Consider the following 20,108-nt stretch of genomic DNA (forward strand, 5'->3'; position numbering starts at 1 on the left):
AGTCTCAAAGCGGTTTACAGTCGCCTTCCCTTTCCTCTCCCCACAACAGACACCCTGTGGGGTGGGTGAGGCTGAGAGAGCCCTGATATTCCTCAGTCAGAACAGTTTTATCAGTGCCGTGGCGAGCCCAAGGTCACCCAGCTAGCTGCACTTGGGGGAGTGTGGAATCGAACCCGGCATGCCAGATTAGAAGTCCGCACTCCCAACCACTACACCAAACTGGCTCAAAAAACATACTATCAAAACTGACACTACCCTAATGAGTCAAGAAGGAATATATAAATCAGAATGCTTACATGGCAGTAAACTGTGGGATCCCATGCCAAGAGACAACAATTTGCTATATGGCTTGCATACGATACTGTAAAAATCTTTTAAAATCCCTTAGGAAATTATCTCGTTGGTATTTCATCATTTAAAACTCATTAGCCATCAATCATCATGAGAGCTGGGGTGAGTAATAAGCTCCTTCAGGAAAGAGGGAAATGGTTGTCTCTCATCACAGTTGTATAGATAGATATCATGGTGATATCTAAATTAGATTACCGCAGCGGGCTTATGCGGGGCGTCCCTGGAAAGCTATTTGGATCCCACGACTGGTGCAGAATGCTGTGGCCAGAATGCAGATGGGAGTGAGTCATGGGACCATATCAATTCACTCTCATGCCATCTGGACTGGCTCCACCAGTGGCAGCTGGAGCCCAGTGAGGCTGACAGGGCAGAGAGCAGCAAATTAGGTGGGAGCCAAAGCGAATTAACTCTGATTTTGTTCTCACTGTCGTCCCTTGTGTTGGGACTTACGACTAGATTCAGCCCTAGGTCCCTCCTGAAAATTAGAGCTGCAGAGTAACAGCATTTTGAAAGATGCAGTTACCTTTGTGGATGAGGCACAGTTCCAGACTCACAGCACTTTAGGATGTAAAAGAGAGAGAATCTTTATTGGAAAGATTATTTACAGAAATATATTCATCTGCTTCAGTCTCCTTTCTGAAGCAGAGTACAAAAGCTTAAAAGATAGTTGCTTGGAAAATATATTGCAAGCCCCAATGGCTGGCTCAAGCAAACTACATGCCTACACATCAACAGAGAGCCTTAATTATTACTGCTGCTTGCATGCTTGCTTGCTTGCTTGCTTCTGCAAAGCATACACGCTGATCTTTTTCTTCCTGAAGAAGCAGGAAGTGGGCGGGAGCCCAATTTAAGGTATCTCCAGGACATGTACTCATGGGTTTTTCATTGCAACCTCACCTGTAACTACTTGATGGACTAATGAGCACACAGGTACAGCTCAGCTGCGGAAATGGCTTAACAAGAGCCCTTCAAGGCTGACTTCACCAAATTGCTTACTGATTGCAATTCCAATACATTGGAACCTGAAGAACCCCCAAGCGCAGTAACAAGTTTCTTAACTTAATGGGTAGATGAACTTAAGAAGAGTCTCTTATCTTAGTGCAATAGGCTTGTGTATTGTCATGGCTGATTCTTTGATAGAGGAACATGGTGTGGCTTGCATCAACCCTTTAGAATCATAGAACCATGGAAGGAGCTACACAGGCCATCTAGTCCAACCCCCTGCTCAACAAAGGATCAGCCCAGAGCATCCTAAAGCATCCAAGATGTGTATCCAACCTTTGCTTGAAGACTGCCAGTGCGGGGGAGCTCACCACCTCCTTAGGCAGCCTATTCCACTGCTGAACTACTCTGACTTAAAAAATCTTTTCCTGATATCTAGCCTATATCGTTGTACTTGAAGTTTAAACCCATTACTGCGTGTCCTTTCCTCTGCAGCCAACGGAAACAGCATCCTGCCCTCCTCCAAGTGACAACCTTTCAAATACTTAAAGAGGGCTATCATGTCCCCTCTCAACCTCCTTTTCTCCAGGCTGAACATTCCCAAGTCCCTCAACCTATCTTCATAGGGCTTGGTCCCTTGGCCCCAGATCATCCTCGTCGCTCTCCTCTGTACCCTTTCAATTTTATCGACGTCCTTCTTGAAATGGGGCCTCCAGAACTGCACACAGTACTCCAGGTGTGGTCTGACCAGTGCCGTATACAAGGGGACTATGACATCTTGTGATTGTGATGTGATGCCCCTGTTGATACAGCCCAAAATGGCATTTGCCTTTTTTTACTGCTGCATCACACTGCCTGCTCATGTTTAGCTTACAGTCCAAAAGTACCTCAAAGTCTTGTTCACACACAGTGTTACCTAGAAGCGTATCCCCCATCCAGTAGGCCACCTTTGAACCACCTCCTCCTCAATTAAGGTACTTTCCAGAGAGACAGAGATGGCTAGTGCCAGGGAAGTGGCTAGTAATATGGACACAGATCTAGAGTCCTCATACTCTACCTCCTCCCATACAAGAGCACAGAAAGATAGATGCCTCCAAATAGTTCTCTGAAACTGGGCATGTTTTTTTTTCATTTGTTTGGTTTATTTTAAACATTTTATATTAAAATTATATAAGATAGATGAGTTACAGCAGCATTCCAACAGCAATGTAAGAAGCATAACTATCAAACCAAAGACCCAAATGGACAAATAACCTTGATGGGCTTCTTTGGATTCTGTTTTTTTTAGGGGGAGGGGTATTATGGACTCATACCTTCTCCTTCTGTCTTTTTATTTATTTCTTACCTACTTGTTGAATTTGGCCCAATGTTCTTTTCTCTTCCCAAGCCATGGACTGTGTTATGATTTAAATGTGGAATGTATTTAATCAGTTATAGGTCCATGCACAGGAACTTCTTAATGAGTTCTTTCTCACTTTTTCTTGAATTTTTAAACTCTTTTTCTATTATTTTTCGACCTTGTGCCATTGCTACTAACATTGACATTCCTCAATAGCTTTAAATAGCTATGATTAAAAAAATCATACTGTGGTGGCAGTGTGGACAACGAAACACTCTGTGGGCATACGTGGCACTAAAGACATCCATTTTATCTACCATGTAGTTTAACATTTCCATGAAACCACTGGGAGAGAGTGTCTGGGGATTTGGAATGAAGTGTCACCCATACATAGATGACCTCCAATTCTATAGCTCCATATCAGCTGAGTCAGGGAAGTCATGGAAGTCATGAACTGATACCTGGATAAGGTGATTGGATGGATGAAAGCCAATAAATGATGATCTATCCCCAGAGGAAGATGAGAGCTTTTTGTACCCTGCTTTTTACTAACCAAAGGATTCTCAAAGCAGTTTACAAAGACCTACCCTTCTCCCCACAATGGATTCTGAGAGAACTGCTCTGTGAGACTAGACCAAGGTTATCCAGTTGACTCCATATGCAGGGGGGAAGAATAAAACCCAGTTCTCCAGATTAGAGGCCATTGCATCTGGAGACCTAGGATTCCTCTGTGGCACACTGCACATTTTACTGCCAGTTATGGCTCATCATCTATGCATACACGGTTTTGTTTGTGAAAAAGTCAACCCACACACACACAATCTGCTTTGAACAGGGACATGAATAAAATACATGTTTTATTCGACACTGTGTATGCACCTCTTGCATCATGACCTCAGTGCCCGAGAAAGCTGTAGCAAGTAAGATTTTGACAGTATGGTTCAGAAATATTTTCTTGTTTACCTTCAGTCACACAGTGAAGATCCTTGCTCTGTGCTGGCAGAAGCTGCCAAAGCAGCTAGAAAATCTGCATAGCCAGTCAGATCTCCAGTGGCCAATCAGAATCCCTGATAGGCTAAAGCTGTACCTGCTCCACCAACTTTCACCTGGTGGATGCCATATTAGGAACCCCTGTTCTAGATACAATGTTCAGGAGTGCCACCAGCCTTTTGCAAGGAAAGAATTTTCTGTGATAGTTTCAGGAGACTGAACATTACCTCACTGGAAGATGCTCTGGAAATCAAATTTCATTTATACAGGAGATGAGCTATTTACTGAACAACTGCTAAGGAGGTGAAACTGCCTTCTCTAGTGGCTTAGGCATTGTTTTGAAAGGTGCAAAGTATCTCAAGACATATGCTGGTATCTCTCCAACACTGATGATCCGGTTGTTCTGGAGTTTACAATGATCTCAGCGTCCTACGCAGAGTTATAGCTGTAATATCTCATGGAGCTGTTCTAGGTGACAAACATAAAGGATTTATTTTAGATACTCATCTCTTCTTTTGGTTAGGTTTCAAGCCATAACAATTTTATAGGTAAAGAAGTTTACTTTGTGAGTCAGAGGGCAGTCGCCTACTTCTGGCACACAGTGCAAGATTCAAGTATGGATGAAAGTTTAAAGACCAACAAAACATTTTAAGCTGTAAGATTATATTTTTGGAATTTTGCCTCATGAAACCTATTTTGTTTTGCTTCCACTGGTCAACATGGATTCCCATATGAAACTCATACTTAGGTATGCAGACACTTTTACTAAGTAAAAAATACCAGGTTACTACTAGCCCCTACTGAGATAACATACATTGTTGGATTGAATTTAATATGGTACACCTAGCTACAGAAATGAATGTCATTTCCTCAGAACTCACTTCCCCATGGGCATCTTCTTTGGGGGACATAGCTCAGGCCCTATTGATCCAATCTGCCCCAAAGTTGGAGAGGAGATAGCGGAGAGTCATCTGAACCTCCCCTATGAATATGGTGTATCTATCATGTTGGGGAAGCATTTGAGAAAACTCGTGAACTGAAAATTTGTTCGGCAACTCAGTTTAGTTATTTTTTCAGTTCCGAAACTTCCTTCTCTATAAAATTACTTGGCCTGTTTCAAGCTAAGCAAGAAATCTGAAGTTTCATTTGAAACCTAAATGTTGCTTGTTCAAGAACATATGAATGTTCACAAATTCCTACAAGTCGAAAGTATTCTTGCTCCATACTGTAACAAGAGTAATGGATGCTACACGTATTTTGCAAGGTGCTAATTAGTTGTTGACCCATGGAGGAAGATTTATGACAACTCTATTTCATCCTCCATAATTTCTTCTCATATCTTCCAGGGATTCTGCCCAGGGATTTCTTGAGCGCAACTTGGACATCCTTGTTCCTCAGGCTGTAAACGACAGGGTTCAGCAAGGGAGTCACCAGTGTGTACGTGACAGAGATGAACGTATCTTCATTTAAAGTATACCTGGATTGGGGCCTCAGGTATATAATGGAAGCGCATCCAAAGTGCACAACCACCACAATGAGATGGGAGGCGCAAGTGGAGAAGGCCTTGCGCTTGCCCTCGGCTGTGGGGATTTTCAGGATTGTTTTTAATATTAAAATATATGAAAGGAGGATCAGAAGGAATGAGAAAACTATCACTAAAATACAAAAAAGAAAAATGAGAATTTCCCCTACATAACTTCGAGCACAGGCCAGCTGAAGTAAAGGCGCTATATCACAAAGGAAATGATTGATTTTATTTGGCCCACAGTATGGCAAGGTAAACACGGAATATGAATACACTGCCGAAATTAAGAACCCACCTAGTACTGAAAAGACCACCAGTTTAGCACAGAGTCTCTGATTCATCAGAACTGGATAATGTAAAGGTTTGCAAATGCACACATACCGGTCGTATCCCATCACCGTGAGAAGGATGCAGTTGGTACATGCAAAACCCAAGAATGTGTACATCTGAAAAATGCAACCGATGAATGAAATAGTTCCCTTTTCTCGTAGAAGGTTCACAAGCATATTGGGGATGATGGTGAGCGTGTAGCAGGTCTCTGAAACGGAGAGTGTGGCGAGGAAGAAGTACATGGGGATGTGGAGGCTGGAGTCACGCCTTATTGTGACAACGATGATGATATTTCCAGCCAGAATCGCCAAGTACGTGACGGAGAACACCATGAAGAGCGGGACCTGCAGGCCTGGGAAACGGGAGAATCCAATCAAGGTGAATTCTTTCACCACACTTTGATTTCCTTGCTTCATTGATGCAGCATCTGGAAAGAAAGCATTAGAATTGAGTCAATTGAGACATTATACCAGCAATACTCAGTGGCTTCCGAGCCACATGTGGCTGTTGATGAACTCTACTAGTGGTCTTCAGGGTCCTGCTGCCGAATGCGGCCCCAGCCTCATGTTTTTGCTTGTGGCTAGCATTTGTTTACCCACTTGAGCAGCCACGGTCCACGAATGGGTAAGCTGTGAACATTTCTAAGGTGCAGTCCTCATGATGGGAATGACAGTAAATGTGGCTCTTTCAGTTGATGCTCCTCACTGGAGGGGCTCTCCCAACTGAGAGAGCCACTGTTTTGTGCAGAATTATTTCAGAACACATTTCCCAGGAATACATTTACTTTGCAGCCATAAAAACCGATTGTAAAGGAACCTCTTTTAAGATGTCTTGGATAATAATTGCATTCCTGTCCATAGGTTTAATTACTTTTAAACTCTATTCTGGAATTATTTTAATATCTTTTAGTGGCTGGCTCATTTAACCTCCTATGGCTACCTACCTGAATTTAAAAACTGGATTCCTGGATGCCTCCTTAAGCAAGACATCTTGGGTCAACTGAGAAATCACATATGAGAACTAGATGCGAGTCCAGTAGTATATTAGCGACAAAGATTTATATTATAGTACTACTGGACTCAAGTCGAACATATATATTACATACATACATACATAAATACATACATACATACATAGAATCATACAGTTGGAAGGGGCCATACAGGCCATCTAGTCCAACCCCCTGCTCAACGCAGGATCAGCCCTAAGCATCCTAAAGCAGTGGTCCCCAACCCGCGGCGTGCGGCCCGGTGCCGGGCCACGAAGGCCTTGGCACCGGGCCGCAGCTCCTTCTTCCCTCCCTCCCAACCGAAGCGAGAAGCTTGCCAGGCCGCGAGCAGATCGGCCACCAAAGCGGCCGATTAGTTTGCGGCCCGGCAAGCTTCTTGTTTCAGGAGGGGGGGAAAGAAAAGCTTGCCGAGCCGCAGCCGGGGCATGGCTGTTTTTAAATTCAGGTAGGTAACGGGGGAGCCGCGGCCGCCGGCATGGCTGCAGTGCAAACGCGCATGCTCGTTTACACTGGGGCTTCCACGCGTGCGCGGGACCCCGGGCCGCCCTCTTCCCCCCACTCCGGAGCAGCAGTCCGCGTCAGCCAAAAGGTTGCGGACTGCTGTCCTAAAGCATCCAAGAAAAGTGTGTATCCAACCTTTGCTTGAAGACTGCCAGTGAGGGGGAGCTCACCACCTCCTTAGGCAGCCTATTCCACTGCTGGACTACTCTGACTGTGAAAAACGTTTTCCTGATATCTAGCCTAAATCGTTGTACTTGAAGTTTAAACCCATTACTGTGTGTCCTCTCCTCTGCAGCCAACGGGAACAGCATCCTGCCCTCCTCCAAATGACAACATTTCAAATACTAAAAGAGGGCTATCATGTCCCCTCTCAACCTCCTTTTCTCCAGGCTGAACATTCCCCTCAACCTATCTTCATAGGGGTTGTTCCCTTGGCCCCAGATCATCCTCGTCGCTCTCCTCTGTACCCTTTCAATTTTATCGACGTCCTTCTTGAAGTGAGGCCTCCAGAACTGCACACAGTACTCCAGGTGTGGTCTGACCAGTGCCATATACAATGGGACTATGACATCTTGTGTTGATGTGATGCCCCTGTTGATACAGCCCAAAATGGCATTCACCCCTTTTACCGCTGCATCATACTGCCTGCTCATGTTTAGTTTACAATCCACAAGTACCCCAAGTCTCGTTCACACAGAGTGTTACCTAGAAGCATATCCCCCATCCAGTAGACATGCTTTTTATTTTTCTGACCCAGATGCAGAATTTTACACTTATCTTTATTAAATTGCATCTTGTTCTCATTTGCCCATTTTTCCATTGTATTCAGTTCTCGTTGAACTCTGTCTCTATCTTCTGAAGTATTTGCCAGTCCTCCCAATTTGGTGTCATCTGCAAACTTGATGAGTAGTCCTTCCACCCCCTCATCTAGATCATTAATAAATATGTTAAAAAGTACCGGACCGAGCACTGAGCCCTGAGGTACCCCGCTACTCACCTCTCTCCAGTCTGATGAAACATCATTGACAACAACTCTTTGAGTGCGGTTCTCTAACCAATTCCCTATTCACTTAACTATCTGAAAATCCAGATTGCAGTCCTTCAACTTATCCATCAGAACATCATGGGGAATCTTGTCGAAAGCTTTACTAAAATCCAAGTAAACAACATCGACCGAATTTCCACGATCCAGCAAACCTGTTACTTGGTCAAAAAAGGAAACCAGGAGGTGTGGCTAAAGATGTCCTGAGGGGATTGCAGTGCGGAAGCAATTGTCAGAAAAGAGGAGGGGTACGCAAACCCCACCTCACCTTTCTACCCAGGAAGTCCTAGGGAACTCTTGGGGCCGTCTCCAATCCTTTAGGGTCTCCCCGGATTACAGGCTGTCAGCGTTTCAGGTCAAGAGGACGACCGCCATATTCTATCTTGGACTTTCTTTCTTTCTTTCTTTCTTTCTTTCTTTCTTTCTTTCTTTCTTTCTTTCTTTCTTTCTTTCTTTCTTTCTTTCTTTCTTTCTTTCTTTCTTTCTTTCTTTCTTTCTTTCTTTCTTTCTTTCCTTCCTTCCTTCCTTCCTTCCTTCCTTCCTTCCTTTCTTTCTTAAAGAATCTGCTTTAACCCTCCACTATGATTTACTGCAAATGAACGCTGTGGACTGAGGGGAGGACAGCATCTGTTAGCCTCATGAAAGCCATTAATCAACGCACAGAAACTCCAAGCCATTAATTAACGCACATAGCATCTCATAACTTCAATGAAATCAGGTAAAGCACTGGGCCCTGATGGCAACCAAGAATGGTGGTCTGAACCACTGGCTCATCTATTCACCTTAATTGATAAATTTGGGGTCTTACCCGATTCATGGCTGAATTCCATTATTGTCCCAATTTTCAAAAAAGGTAGCACTAACATTCCTAGCAACTATGGCCCCTAAGTCTATTATCTGTATTGGGGAAACTATATTCAAAACACTTACCGTATTTGCCGGCGTATAAGACGGCTTTTTTCCTCTGAAAAACATGCCTCCAAGTGGGGGGGCCGTCTTATACGCCGGGTGCTCTTCTGGTGAGCAGCAAGCGGCGGCGAGCGGCGAGCGGCGGCGAGCGGCGAGCGGCGGCGAGCGGCTCCCCCCCACTGGGTGAGCTGCGCCGGCGGGCGGCGAGCGGCGGCGGGGAACGGCGAGCGGCGGTGAGCGGCTCCCCCCCACTGGGTGAGCTGCGCCGGCGAGCGGCGAGCGGCGAGCGGCGGCGGGTGGCGGGGAGCGGCGAGCGGCGGCGAGCGGCTCCCCCCCACTGGGTGAGCAGCGCCGCGGGCGGCGGGCGGCGGGCGGCGGGCGGCGAGCGGCAGGCAGCGAGCGGCTCCCCCCCCCACTGGGCTCACTCAATATTTTGAGTTGAAATGTTGGGGGGTCGTCTTATACGCCCAGTCGCCTTGTACGCCGACAAATACGGTATATTATCCTTTCTAGCAGAAAAGTACTCCTTACATCTAAAAGGCAAAGTATATGCAGCTTTCATTGATTTACGGGGAGCATTTGATTCCATCAATAGATCCCTATTATGGAATAAATTAGCTGCTCTGGGAATGGACAAGCGATTGTTTTTCCTAATTCGTAAATTACACACTTCAAATAGCTGTCAAGTGAGATTTGACAGTAACGGTTCCTTAACTGAAAAGATCCCGGTCACTAAAGGAGTGAAACAAGGATGCCTTCTGGCCCCATCATTATTCAATTTATTCTTAGTAGATCTTCCTAATCAACTGGCTGAATCTGAAGGTCACGCACCTAGGTTAAATTCCCACCCTATTCCTCTCTTGTTGTATGCGGACGATGCAGTTCTTCTTTCCATCTCTAAAATTGGGCTCATGCGTCTACTCTCAGCATTCTCATCCTTTTGTTCCCAAAACAGCTTGTTTATCAATTTTGATAAAACTAAGATAATGATCTTCTCTAAGACCTGGAAATGCAGCCAATGGAAAGCAGATGGAAATCTTGTGGAGCAAGTAAAATGTTTCAGATACTTGGGCGTTAGTTTTCACCACCAAATGAATTGGTCCTTGCATCGGAAAGCAGCACTTGCCGCGGCAAAGAACCAGTTAAGTGCAGTCTCACGTTTTCACTTTCGTAGTGGGAACCAGTTTGTGCCAGCAGCGATCCAGATTTCTCAGGTGAAGGTTGTTAATCAACTCTTATATGGGATACCAATCTGGATTGAGTCTTTGAATGATGAAGTGGATCGTATAGCCGCAATTTTCTTTCGTTGTATTTTGGGTCTTCCAAATATGATTAGTCTTGCCACCCTTTGTAATGAGTTGGGTCTTGGTCTGTTGTCATCTAGGGCATGGTTATCCACTATCAAATTCTGGATAAAATTACATTATCGCTCCACTCCTAATATTCTCTTGTACGATCTGCTAAGTGATCCCTTTGTTTCTAAATGGTACTCGCAGATCCAACATAAAATTCACACTCTGGGTATCAACCTGAAGCCTCTGGCTAATTATGAGGAGTTTCAAATATACAGTATTATTAGACATAGAATCCGTGATATTGAGAGACAGACCATCGAAGCGGGAATCAATCGGACTTGTTCCCCCCGCTTCTTCGGCCTTGCTTCCAATACAGGTCAGGGAGCTACTTATATGCAAAGTCTTATTAACCCACTCCATCGTCGTGCTTTTACGCTTGCTAGATTAAACATCTTCCCATCAGCTGTCGTAGCAGGCAGATCCAGCAATGTACCAATTGGGAACAGACTTTGTAAATTTTGCCAATTAGAGCCTGACTCAGTGCCACATATTCTACTCTATTGCCCATCACATTCTATGCTTAGACAATGACTTGTTGTCCCTATCACAATGGACCTTTCTGGCCCTATGGACAGAATAACCAGACATTTGTTAGCTGATAGGTCCCCGAAATAACGGAACTGGTGGCCGAATTCTTGGCTACTGTGATACAAAAGGACAGTCGGCTAGGCCGACTGGTCTAGACCAGGGGCACCTACAACTGGTGGAAATTACTGATTGCTGGACATTCTGGAGGAATCTACTGCTTATTTTATTTTCTTTTATTGTTTATCTAGACTATGTAATTTTTATCAACTAATTATAATTATGAATTACCCTTGTTCTTATGATGTTTTATATGCCATTAAAGGTTTTTGAGCAACAATAAAGCTAGTGGTGGTGACAGCATTCCAGTTGAACTATTCAAAATTTTAAAGGACGATGCAGTAAAAGTGCTACACTCAATATGCCAGCAAATTTGGAAAACTCAACAATGGCCACAGGATTGGAAAAGGTCAGTTTACATTCCGATCCCAAAGAAGGGCAATGTCAAAGAATGTTCAAACTACCGCACCATTGCACTAATTTCTCATGCTAGCAAAGTTATGCTCAAAATCCTACAAGCTAGGCTCCAGCAATATGTAGACCGAGAACTTCCAGAAGTACAGGCAGGATTTCGAAGAGGCAGAGGAACTAGAGATCAAATTGCCAACATACGCTGGATCATGGAGAAAGCTAGGGAGTACCAGAAGAACGTCTACTTCTGCTTCATCGACTATGCTAAAGCCTTTGATTGTGTGGAGCACAACAAATTGTGGCAAGTTCTTAAAGAGATGGGAATACCAGAGCATCTTATTTGTCTCTTGAGAAATTTATATGCAGGTCAAGAAGCAACAGTGAGAACTGAACATGGAATCACTGACTGGTTCAAAATTGAGAAAGGAGTTCGGCAAGGCTGTATACTGTCGCCTTGCCTATTTAACTTGTATGCGGAGCACATCATGAGAAATGCGGGATTAGAGGAGTCACAAATTGGGATCAAGATTGCAGGGAGAAATATCAACAACCTCAGATATGCAGATGATACCACTCTAATGGCAGAAAGTGAAGAGGAACTAAAGAGCCTGTTGATGCGGGTGAAGGAAGAGAGTGCAAAAGTTGGCTTGAAACTCAACATCAAGAAAACAAAGATCATGGCATCCGGCCCTCTCAATTCCTGGCAAATAGATGGGGAAGAAATGGAGATAGTGACAGATTTTATTTTCCTGGGCTCCAAGATCACTGCAGATGGGGACTGCAGCAAAGAAATTAAAAGACGCTTGCTCCTGGGGAGGAAAGCTATGGCAAATCTAGACACCATCCTAAAAAGCAGAGACATCATCTTGCCAACAAAAGTGCGTTTAGTCAAGGCTATGGTCTTCCCAGTTGCAATGTATGGCTGCGAAAGTTGGACCATAAGGAAGGCCGAGCATCAAAGAATTGAGGCTTTTGAACTCTGGTGCTGGAGAAGACTCTTGCGAGTCCCTTGGACTGCAAGGCGAACAAACCAGTCAGTCCTAGAGGAGATCAGCCCTGACTGCTCTTTAGAAGGCCAGATCCTGAAGATGAAACTCAAATACTTTGGCCACCTCATGAGAAGGAAGGACTCCCTGGAGAAGAGCCTAATGCTGGGAGCGATCGAGGGCAAAAGAAGAAGGGGACGACAGAGAATGAGGTGGCTGGATGGAGTCAGTGAAGCAGTAGGTGCAAACTTAAATGGACTCCGGGGAATGGTAGAGGACAGGAAGGCCTGGAGGATCATTGTCCATGGGGGCGCGATGGGTCGGACACGACTTCGCACCTAACAAAAACAACAAAAGGTTTTTGAATTTCGCACAGAAACTGCAAGTATTCCTCCGTTTTTCCGTCTCTCTCCTTCCCCCCTCTAGCTCTGCCTGAAGCCACCTCGTTATGAGGCAGGCTAATTCTCTTTCTTAATCAGAAGAAGAGGACTTAAATTAACTCAAATTAATTAGCAATAGCTCCTACTGCAATTGTTTTGGTTTTTGGAGAAAAGAGATAAGAGCCGTGAATGGGAAGATCCCATGAGAACTCTGCTCCAGAACGGGACTATCTGCTTCACTGACTTCAAAACATCATATAGGCCCATTATGCACGGCCGCCGAAACGGCGATTTCGGGTCACATGGAAAACGCGGAGGGGGAAGACGCGACGCATACCGGTTATACACGGGGCGGGGCGCGACGGCGGCAAAACCCAGAGTAACCGATTATGCACACGCCGATCCGGGCGCCGCTTCTGGTTGCGCCCCGCTCACCCGGAAGCTGCGCTTTCTTCCGCGTTTCACTGATGCGGCTTTTTCGGCGGCATGCACCGAAGCTGCAGCCGGTTGCAGCCGGCTCCGTGCGTTATCCGTGATTTTAGTCGCCGCCATTCCACCCCGAATGTGCGCTAAACCCCCCGTGCATAATGGGTCTTACTAGTGCCAGGAACATCAGAGGACAAAACAGACTTTTGCTCTCGCCTAGGACTGTATAGGACCTCTACTGGCTATTTGCAAAATTGTCTGAGATTGGTTGCTGACTTACAAGCCTAAAACATGTCTATGTTAAAAAGAATGGCTCATCTAATAGAGAAACAAACCCAAGATTTGAAAGCATTCACAGAAGGATTGCTTAAGAATATTTTCAAGGAGATCCAAGACGGCAAGGAAGAAGTTTTTAACAGGAATGATGGATCAATAACAGTGGTTGATAATAGCTCTAAACAAGGTGGAAAACCATCAGCAGAAGAGAAATTTGAAATTTTGGAGATGGAAAAGGGGATGTCGGAGCCTTGCAGCCTAGATAAGGACACCCTTCTTAAAAAGACATACAGCCATTTCAAAGCAACAGTACACAAGAATCAACCAAAAGATATATGGATCTGCTTTGAAAGTAATCGATTTAAAGGAGCTTTTTTGGGAAAAAATTGTATTGATATTGGAGTCCAGGAGGTGCAACTGCCTCAAGATTCATCGATGCATACTCTGCGGGAAATAGTACAACTGCACTTTCTATGCCAAAGGCCAGCTGGACAGAACGTAAGTCTATGGGAACAACAAGATGCAGCAAGCCTCGATATGAGACCCCCTTAAAAAGACCGGGGAAGGGAAAGGAGAAGCAATATTTGAATTTTTTCTTCTTCTGTATATTTCTAAGGCAATATAATCGTAAGTGCTGGAAATGTCATGATAAAACGTTTTCCCCCCCCCTTTCTTTCTTCTTTATTAGTGTATTGTTATAGGGCCAAAGTTCATATTGTTCTGCAAAAAATGTTCAATGTTAAGCATTTAATTCAAATCTGAAAATAAATCTGTCAGGATGGCTCTTAGAATGTGTCAAGTATAAAATGTTTTATAGATGTATGTGACAATAAAAGTGACTGTAAAAATTACTAAAAACCATGTTAAACATTGGAAATGTGGTAACAAAGTAGGCTTCTTTTCCTATATGTGGCGGAAATGTGAAAAAGCTTATAAGTTTTGGGCAAAAGTTTATACCATTGTGTAGTTAACGTGGGGTCTTAGATTTCTTATGTACGCTGAATCTGTATTAAGGGAAAGGAGAAAAAATAACTCAAATCTTCTCGTAATTTTTTTTTGTACACTTTCAAGGCAATATAATTGTAAGTGCTGGAAATGTCATGAAAAAGTGGGGGTTTACCCTTTTTTTCTTTTTTTATTAGTGTATTGTTATATATATTGTTTTACAAGAAATGTTCAATGATAAGCATTTAATTTAAATCTGGAAATATCTGTCAGGATGGCTCTTAGACTGTGTCAAGTAGTTAACATGGGGTCTAAGATCTTCTAAGTAAGCTGAATCTGGATTATTAAATATATCTCTGCAGTGCCTCCCAGCCTAAACTTAAAGCTTAACTAAAAGGAGACACCTAATAGAGTGGGTTTTATAACAAATGAAGACTATATTTTACTGTTCGTTGTAAGTTCATACCATTATGTAGTTAATGTGGGGTCCTAGATTTCCTATGTAAGCTGAATCTGTATTATTAAATATATCTCCGCAGTGCCTCCCAGTCTAAATTTAAAGCATAACTAAAAGGAGGCACTTAATGGAGGGGGTGTAAATGTAACAAATGAAGACTATATTTTACCATTCTTTGTATTAACAACTTATACTGTCTCTTTTTTATATTTCTATCTTTATGAAAATAAAAAATATATATTAAAAAAGAAAGGAAACCAAGTTGGTCTGACAGGACCTGTTGGAGACAAATCCATGCTGACTTCCTTGGATCACCAAATTATCCTCCAGATGTTTGCAGATCGCTCCCTTTAACATCTGCTCCATTATCTCCCCCACAACAGAGGTCAGACTCACTGGTCTGTAGTTTCCCGGGTCATCCTTCCTCCCTTTTTTGAAGATCGGAAGAACGTTTGCTCTCTTCCAGCCCTCCGGGACATCTCCAGTCCTTAAAGAGGTCCTGAAGATGATGGACAAGTTCTCTGGCAAGTTCTTTGAGCACTCTCGGGTGCATTTCATCCGGCCCAGGGGATTTGAACTCATCCAGTGCAGCTAAATGCCTCTCGACAACCTCTCTGTCCATGTCAACCTGCCCCCCAGACGCTATCTCTTGGCTACTGCCATCTCTATATGTACCTAAACCCTTTGACCTGAGGGGGAAAAAAACAGATGTAAAATAGGCACTAAGCCTTTCTGCTTTCTCTGCATCCTCCGTTAGAGTTTGTCCATCCGCACCCAACAGTGGGCCTACTGCTTCCTTTACTTTACCTTTGCTCCTCACATAACTGAAAAATCTTTTCTTGTTACAGTGGGCTTCCCTGGCCAATTTAGCTCACTCTCAGCTTTGGCCTTTCTGATGATTGATCTACAGTGCCTAGTAACCTGTAGGTACTCTTCTTTAGAGCTCTGTCCTTCCCTCCATTTCCTGAACATTTCCCTTTTCTTTCTTAGTTCCTCTTGAAGGTCTCTGTTCATCCACATAGACTTCTTAGAGCTCCTGCAGTGTTTTCGTCTTTCTGGGATAGTCATTGATTGAGCATGCAATAGCTCCTGTTTGAGTAGCGCCCACCCTTCACATGCTCCCTTCCCTTCCAGCATTCTTGTTCATAGTATGACACTCATCATGTCTCTGAGTTTATTAAAGTTTGCCCTACGAAAATCCAACATCCGCGTCTGGCTACAAGCTTCCTAGGCTCCCCATCTCAAAAGGAATTCTATGAGGACATGGTCACTTCCCCCTAGGGTCCCCACCTCCTTCACCTCATCCACCAACTCTTGCCTGTTGGTCAGTATTAAGTCCAGTATGGCTGAACCTCTTGTGGGTTCATCTACCATTTGAGAAATGAAATTGTCAGCCAGGCAGGTCAGAAAGTTGCATGACTGAGGACGCTTTGCAGAGTTTGTTTCCCAGCACACATCTGGGAAATTGAAATCACCCATGATGACAAGGTCCTGACGCTTAGATATTTTCTCAAGCTGCTCACAAAGTGCAGCATCCACATCCTCTCGTTGGTCAGGCGGCCGGTAGCAGACACCAACCACCACACTTTGTTTTCCCCTCGCTTATTTTCACCCAGATGCTTTCCACCGTAGATATGCTCTCCTTCACTAGAATTTCCTGACAGGTAAGCCCTTTCCTCACATACAGTGCCACTCCTCCACCTCTTCGATCTATTCTGTTTTTTCTGAACAGTTCATATCCATCCATTATTACATTCCAGTCATGAGAATCATTCCACCAAGTTTCTGTGATGCCTACTAGATCATGCATGCATGCATGCATGCATGCATGCATGCATGCATACATACATACATACACACATACATACATGCATGCATACATACATATATAAGACCTTTACTGGCTTTACACAGAAAGAGAGTCCAGTTGACAAGACATATAACAGTAGTACATACAACAATAAAAATTAATTTTATACCATAACTAAAACTCTGGCGAGCAAACTGAACATTCTGTAGAAATATAGCTGCCTATTCAATGATCTCGGGAACATATATTGTATTTCCCAAAATACCAGAGCATTTCTAATGAAGCATTCACCAAGGATTCCAGGTTTTTTTTAAATGTTACCCAAGATCCATATGGTCAATTAAATATCTGTTCTGACATCCCTGTTAATTAACCTTCAAATGGGATGATACTTGGAATCTCTTTAAAACTACACTACATGGTCATCTTGAAGCATCATCTGCATGCACAAGAATTGTATTTTCCCCATCACCATGAAGATTGACATTTTGACAGCTAGAAATCAAGCTATTTACATATATACTAGAAAGAAAGGGGGCAAGAAGACAACCCTATCTTACACCTTTTTGCAAAGCTATTGGTTTGGGTAACTTGCCCTCTGGTGTAAATCCTATCTGTAGGATGGCGTTCTCAAGTAATTTAATCATCAGATGTTGAATGGAATTGACAAAATGTGGCCCACAGCCTATTATGCACACTGTAGCAAAAGCTACCTTCAAATCCACAAAAGCGGGATTCACATCAATCTGCTTGTGGGTTTACGAAGTAGTAAATTGTTTAATGGCCTTGTGCAAAACAAGAATTTCTCCTGCTCCAACCACTTACAGAATTTAACACATAGGTTTTTAGTGTAGTATTGAGCAGACTAATCGGCCTGAAACTATTTGGATCCACCCTGTTTTTTTTTTTCTTGAAAAGAAGAATTATGATTGCCAGACTCCATTATTTTGGGATTTGGCCTGTCTGGTCAATAAATGTAAAAATGTTCGACAGTATTGGAGCCCACCAGTGCAAATTTGCTTTGATCCATTCCGCTGTAAAAAAAAAAGCCACTCCCTGGCACTTTCCCATTTTGGTTTTGGAACTAAAACAGTTCCACAATGCCTGCAAAAGGGAGCTCTTCCACCAGGCATTTGGTTGAGGCTGAGGGAAACCAGCAAAATCCACAGGGCCCCTACTCCCTCCCCTCCCAGAAATCCATTCATGCTTCTGCCCCTCGACCTGTTTACACCTCAGTTACAGTTATTAATGTTAACATTGTTGTGGTGGTTATTTATACGTTATGGAACAACTAAGTTCCTTGTATTGTTTTCTATGATCTATGTAAACAGCCCTGAGCTTCAGGAGAGCACAGTATATAAATGAAACAAATAAATGAAGAAATAAGTAATTTTTTAAGGCAAGTGTGACATTTTCTGTACTGAGAAGGGCTCCCTAGTTGGTATTTGCTTATGATGGAAATTCAGGATGATTCTCTTTATAGAGAGCAGTAAAATGACTTTCCCAAGTTTTGCCAGGGATAGTATTAGCCATGCTTTTTGTGCTTATTTGTTCCTGTCCTCAATTTCCAAAATACCCCATTGTCTTTGCCTTTAGCTGCCTTTATTAAAGCTTCCCATTTAGAGACATAATTAGCTTTCTTCTTCTCTCTCCTGAGCTTTACCTCATCCTTCAGTACTGGATTTGGAAATTTTTGAAATTTTTCTAAAATTCCCAGGAATCTTATGTTTGGCCAGAATACCATCATGATTGGACCGGCCTTTATTATTGTTATTTTTCGGATGCAACTCAGAGTTCTTCCTTGATAGAACTGGGATCATATTTGAGATAAGTCATGAGTAAAACTCTAATTAGAAGTTTGCTTCATCCAACGGATTACACATCTCATCTTAAATTTGTTTGCCCATCTTAGACTTAGCCCAGGGGCGAGATTCATCCTTTAGAATCCCATACCATTTGATTTTTCCCCTAACTAATTCAATCTCACCATCAAGAGGAATGTCCTGTGCCTATCAAGCTATTAGTGCTATCGTCTTCTCCCAAGTTTTTCGTGGAGGCCTTTCTCAAACCCGCTACCTGAGATCTTTTTAAAATGATGGTGCCCAGAACAGAAGCTGGAACAGTTTACCTGCAAAGCAGGTATTCAGTCACTGAGGTTCGAACTTCCACTTGCAAAGCACATAGAGTGCCCTTTCACCTGAGATTCACATAAAACAGTATCAAAACTTTATAAACCGAGAAGGAATATATGAAACAGAATGCTTACGTGGAGATAGGCTATAGGATTCCATTCCACAGGACTGCTGTTTGCCACAATATCTCTCTTTTTATATGGCTATATAAAGAGAAAAATGCATTGTAAACAATTTTTTTAATCCCATAGGATATTATCTCATTGGTATTTTGCCATTTAAAACTAATTAGCTTTCACTGAGTAATAAGTTCCTTGAGGAAGCAGGGAAATATTTCTATAATAATAACAATAACAACAACAACAATAATAAACAGCTTTATTCTTTTGGCCCACTTTTCCAGGTGGATGCGCTGGGCGGAGTTTTTCTCTCACTTCAACTTCACCCTGAAGAATCTGCCTGGCAAAATGACGTGCTTTTGCGCCTCCCCCAGTATGACTGTAAACGTGACCGATTGGTCGACACGGTGTTTACCCCCTCCCAACTGGGTCTGACTGTGATGACACATAGCAAGACGAAGGGGGGAGGACCCTTCCCTGGGGGCTGGGTTCAGAAGGATGTGTGGCTGGACTATAAATTCGCCAGCCTCTGACCATCTCTTCTCGAGAAAGAGGGTTTGTTTTTTTAAGGGGATCGGCTGTTTGTCCCTTTGGCAACACGGAAAGACGTTTTGAAACTGTGCCATGATTCTAAGCCCGCGAGGCACTTTGGTTTTGTGAAAACTCTGCACCTGGTATGCAGGCATTATTGGTGGCCCACCTTGAGGAAGGATGTGGAGCTTTATGTTCAGGGGTGCCCCGTATGCCTTACTGCTAAGCCTATGGGGGGCAAGTGGAAGGGGCTGCTGCAGCCTTTGCCCACACCCTTATGTCCGTGGAAAGAGATTACAATGGACTTTATTACTGACCTCCCGCCCAGTCATGGGAAAACTGTAATCTGGGTGGTGGAGGATGCTTTTCCCAAACAAGCCCACTTCATCCCGTGTGCGGGATTGCCGTCTGCACCAAAGTTGGCTTTGTTATTCATTGAACACGTGTATCACCTGCACGGGATCCCGGGGAGGGTTCTGACAGATCAGGGCCCCCAGTTCGTTGCCAAGTTCTGGCGGGAGCTTTTGAGGCTGCTGGGAGTGGAACAAGTGCTTACGTTGGGCTATCACCCAGAGAGTAATGGCCAGACCGAGCGGGTGAACCAAACCCTGGAGCAATACTTGCGCTGCTTCATTAACCATCAGCAGATGGACTGGGTCTCCCTCCTCCCCCTGGCTGAGTTTGCCTACAACAACAGGGTCCACGCGTCAACTGGGGTGTCCCTGTTTAAAGTGGTCTATGGGGCCGACCTAACTGC

At 43.7% G+C, this 20,108-nt stretch overlaps 1 protein-coding gene across 1 annotated transcript; it reads right to left on the minus strand.

Moving 5' to 3' along the window:
* Positions 1 to 4,018: 4,018 nt before the first annotated feature.
* On the minus strand, positions 4,019 to 18,948 carry LOC143841909 (olfactory receptor 10R2-like). The gene is made up of 3 exons (XM_077346468.1): positions 18,836 to 18,948; positions 5,529 to 5,904; positions 4,019 to 4,090 (listed from the first exon to the last, which is right to left on the minus strand). Exons 1-3 carry the CDS (start codon positions 18,858 to 18,860, stop codon positions 4,078 to 4,080), a joined length of 414 nt encoding a protein of 137 aa, XP_077202583.1. The 5' UTR covers positions 18,861 to 18,948; the 3' UTR covers positions 4,019 to 4,077.
* Between the last annotated feature and the right edge of the window lie 1,160 nt (positions 18,949 to 20,108).

Source organism: Paroedura picta, chromosome 7 (assembly GCF_049243985.1).
Source record: "Paroedura picta isolate Pp20150507F chromosome 7, Ppicta_v3.0, whole genome shotgun sequence".
Taxonomy (NCBI): Eukaryota; Metazoa; Chordata; class Lepidosauria; order Squamata; family Gekkonidae; genus Paroedura; species Paroedura picta.